Source organism: Festucalex cinctus, chromosome 21 (genome assembly GCF_051991245.1).
Source record: "Festucalex cinctus isolate MCC-2025b chromosome 21, RoL_Fcin_1.0, whole genome shotgun sequence".
Lineage (NCBI taxonomy): Eukaryota > Metazoa > Chordata > Actinopteri > Syngnathiformes > Syngnathidae > Festucalex > Festucalex cinctus.
The window spans coordinates 10,917,063-10,920,830 of record NC_135431.1 but is presented as its reverse complement, the minus strand read 5'-3'; the positions used below and the strand labels follow the sequence as shown (position 1 = coordinate 10,920,830).

Here is a 3,768-nt window from a genome sequence, read left to right as displayed (position 1 = left end):
TAGCTTAACTCTGTAAATAGCCATGTTGTTAGCGCAAACTCGCCCAGCCCTAGCAGGAGTCGATTATTTCTGAACCTGTTTTTTTTCCTGTTATTTTTTTGTTTTGTTTTTTCCCCCCCATCACTCCAATCGGAGCTAAATAGTAGCATTAGCGCCCCCAAGAGGAAACAGGCGTCACCGTCGCAAGAAGCATCACAGTGACCGGATGTCAGGTTCAATGAGGTGCGATCTGACAGCTCAAAAGATCACGCCGACATTTAATAATAAGCTGGTCCTCGCCATGCTCTCTCGAGATTCTAATGCCCGGTCGCGGTGCCACTACGGCGCCACACCCTCTGGCCGGGAGGTCACTCTCATGTATATTCACAATCTTTGTAATGGGTGTGCGACTCTATGCGTGTGCCGAATACAAGTGTATTCATTTTCGCGCAAGTGCCGTATGGTATTAAGCCGCTTTTGCACATTAACCTTTAAATTCGCAGCGCTCGGCCACAGCGTGACCCAATCTAACATCTTTCATTACAATCCCCAATACTCTCTGACCGAAATGGAGTATTCAATATCATTTACATGCTAGATTTATTGCAAATGGGAGCAGGGTGGATCAAAACAGGTGACTTAAGTAAGCACCTGCTGCGTGTTTTTGTTTTGATGAGCACATACCAAAGATGGCCGAAGCAGGTCATTCGCTCTCTCTCCCAATTTCCTATCAATTCTTCAGCTGTCCTGCCAATTAAAGACTAAAAAGCCAAAACAATATATTAGGGGTGGGGGGGAAGTTGTTTACTGTACTTTTAAAATAAATAAATGAACAAAATGTGACTAATTATTTATGTTGAAATAATGCACCTGCCATGACAACAGCGTGCCGTTGCTGCCATCTAGCGGTTCATATGTAACTAAACATTATAGACTTCAATTGATGTTTTCAGTGTTTCACACCACCATAAAAAGTGACTAAAATACACAAGGACAATTTAAACACCAACCTATTTCAAAAACGGACCATTTCACCTTAAAAAATTATAATAAACCATCATATAATTTTATTTATTCAACAGCTATCACCAGTACAATTTTACCGTAATAGCAAATATTTTAATGATGCTCATGCACGTGACATATAGTTCTAAAAATATTGCAGAATTAATAATTTTCAATGGAATGATTAAATTTGATTTCAATACTAGCAGTTTAGTGTTAAACTAGTAACTAAAGCTAAAAGTTTGGCTCAAGACCACATGCTACCACTTTTTGCTGCTACGCTAAACAATCATGAACAATTTTAGTTACATAATTTCAAAAAGTGGAGCACTTTACGGATTTGTGTCTGAGGGTGGCATTAGTTTGCGTGACACCCTGAATTACGACTGATACATTTTAAAAATGTGAAAAATACAGCATTTACCTTAGGTCTGCCCATGGTCACTGAGCATGATGTCATTTCTGCTGCGTCATTACCTTAAAACATTTTTTAAGTTTCTTTCTTTTTTTCCTGACAAAATGGCTTTGCTTTGTTCGTCACGTCACACAAGGAGAGTTCGACAGCTCTGACAACGGCTCAAGTGACAAACCCGAAACTGTCAGCAAGGCAGGGTAATTTTCTCTTCACTGGAGAGAAAAAAAATGAACACCGTAGTGCATTTAAAAAGGTTACTTTCAGGTGTGTATTGCTAGGACACACATTTCAAAGCGTAAATACATGTTTGGCACTATGAGTTTTAGTCGGTTTTTATTTATTTATTTATTTTAAATGTGTAACTATTTATTTTATATCTTTCATAAAATGTCCTTTGACTCGAATGATTTGCTACTGGTTTGGCACTTAAACTTTCGTTGTACATTACAATGACAAATATATTCTATTATAAAACAATGTTTAACAAATACACTAACATGGAAGACATACAAAAAGCTTACCATATTTAATATGAAAGTTTGTCATCAATGCGGCACGAGAGAAAAGGGCATTTTGGTGCTCAGGCGCCATAGTTTATTTTAAATACAAATTTATCCACTTTTGCCTATTAAATTAAGTTCAGCTGAGTTATTGGTGGTTGACCTAAAACACAATTGGACAGAACCTCTTTATGACATAGCACTTTAAGAGTAAATTTTTGTAACTAAGCAACTGGCTGCAGTTAACAAAAACCAGGACTAACTGGAGTTTTTGTCCTTTCATGTCACGAAAAACAGCGCAGGGGGCCTTTTGATTACTGCTAACTAAACTAACAATACAAGTAAACACTTTATACAATTTGTTTTTTAGAGCCAGATTAGCATATGTGCACATTTTGACAATATCACCCCTACCTCGATTAAAGCCAGGAAATCCTCTGATACTTGAAAAAATGAACATCTTCATACAAGTGGAATTATTGACACATGTTCCCATCTAATTTAGAAACCTGTCATTGTCATTGAATACAACAAACATTCCAATAGGGAAAAACAACATTTATTTGCAGTGTATTGAATTATCCATTCATCCAGCCTTCCTGGTAACAATTGGCGGACATCTCTGCACAACGTGACATTTAATCCAGCTGTGGAGGAGGAAAATGGAGACGTAAGCATCGTTGACAACAGGCATTCACTCATATATTTACTCAGAGTATTCAGGATGCAACTTGCCTTGACGAAGCCAATGTCCTTCGCGTACTGCCGGAAGCACTGGCGGCACATGTTGAGTCCGTATTTGCGGATCAGACCGTGTTTGTTCGAGCAAACCCGGCTGTTGAACACAAGTGGAAATTAAAAGAGAATAAGACAATGTAAAAATAGTAAAAGGTCAACAATATTGTGTGCATAAGTTTTATTTTACGTTACGACAGGTTTTAAAAATTGTTGTTTACGATACCAGTAAAAAAAAAAAAAAAAAAAAAAAGTTTACTTTTGCACTGAAGTACATTTGTAAGTCACTACTTGTAATTAAATTATCTAATATTTTTTTCCACGAGTATTTGTACTTCTACTTTATGTACGTACGTTGCCACTTCTATGGTTCTGTGACGCATTAAGCACTATTTAAGAGATGCTAACCACAGCTAGCAGTTAGCGTCCATCAGCCGCCATGTTAATTCCCGACCAGTCTCCATGCGGTGCGCATTTGATGGCAAAATTTGAGCTACAATATATTGGAAAACACGCCAAACTAACACCAAACGGGACTCTGGTAAACAAAAGGCGAAAATGTGAAAACACTGACCAGGAACGAGATCCCTGTCCAAATTTTCTGGGGTGACTCCAATAAAGCTGCTGGTGGCCCATCTTGTCTCTTTTTGCTCCAGCGTCGGAAAGGAAGACCGCGTTCCGCGCATGCGTAAATGAAAATTTCCGGATCCGGTTTACGATAAGCGGTCGGGTTGAGCGCCATCGAGTGGTCGGAGGATCGTATAAGACAGTACGTGCATTAAATAACGTTAAAATCAAGTTAAAATGTTATATTAATTACAATGACTAATTTTGTCAAATCTTTCAGTCACATGTAGTGTTTTTATTGGTATGATTGCGAAAAGGTGTAAACAGATTAAAACTATTTTTCTTGCAGCCCCAATTCAAATGTCTGTTGATAAATCACTTCAAAACCGATTCCACCATTAAGTTGACCTATAACTCAAAACAAATATTTTCAATAGAAGATGTAAGCAAACAAACAAACAACAACTTTACCAAGATAATGTGGTTGCACAAATCTGCACACCCTCTTATAACTGGGGAATGTGGTTGTGTTCAGAATTTATAGTAATTACCGGTAACCGCATATAA

At 37.8% G+C, this 3,768-nt stretch overlaps 1 protein-coding gene across 1 annotated transcript; it reads right to left on the bottom strand.

The window, feature by feature from the left end:
- Positions 1 to 2,442: 2,442 nt before the first annotated feature.
- On the bottom strand, positions 2,443 to 3,285 carry rps29 (ribosomal protein S29). The gene is made up of 3 exons (XM_077510541.1): positions 3,209 to 3,285; positions 2,635 to 2,734; positions 2,443 to 2,546 (listed from the first exon to the last, which is right to left on the bottom strand). The coding sequence occupies exons 1-3, from the start codon at positions 3,268 to 3,270 to the stop codon at positions 2,538 to 2,540; spliced, it is 171 nt and encodes a 56-aa protein (XP_077366667.1). The 5' UTR covers positions 3,271 to 3,285; the 3' UTR covers positions 2,443 to 2,537.
- Positions 3,286 to 3,768: the final 483 nt, after the last annotated feature.

Bases quoted from the DNA above. Each gene is read 5' to 3' on its own strand.
- rps29 (XM_077510541.1), bottom strand. From the start codon at position 3,270: ATGGGCCACCAGCAGCTTTATTGGAGTCACCCCAGAAAATTTGGACAG. The intron at 2,735-3,208 runs GTCAGTGTTTTC...TGTGTTCAACAG, and splicing joins GGACAGGGATCTCGTTCCTG to CCGGGTTTGCTCGAACAAAC.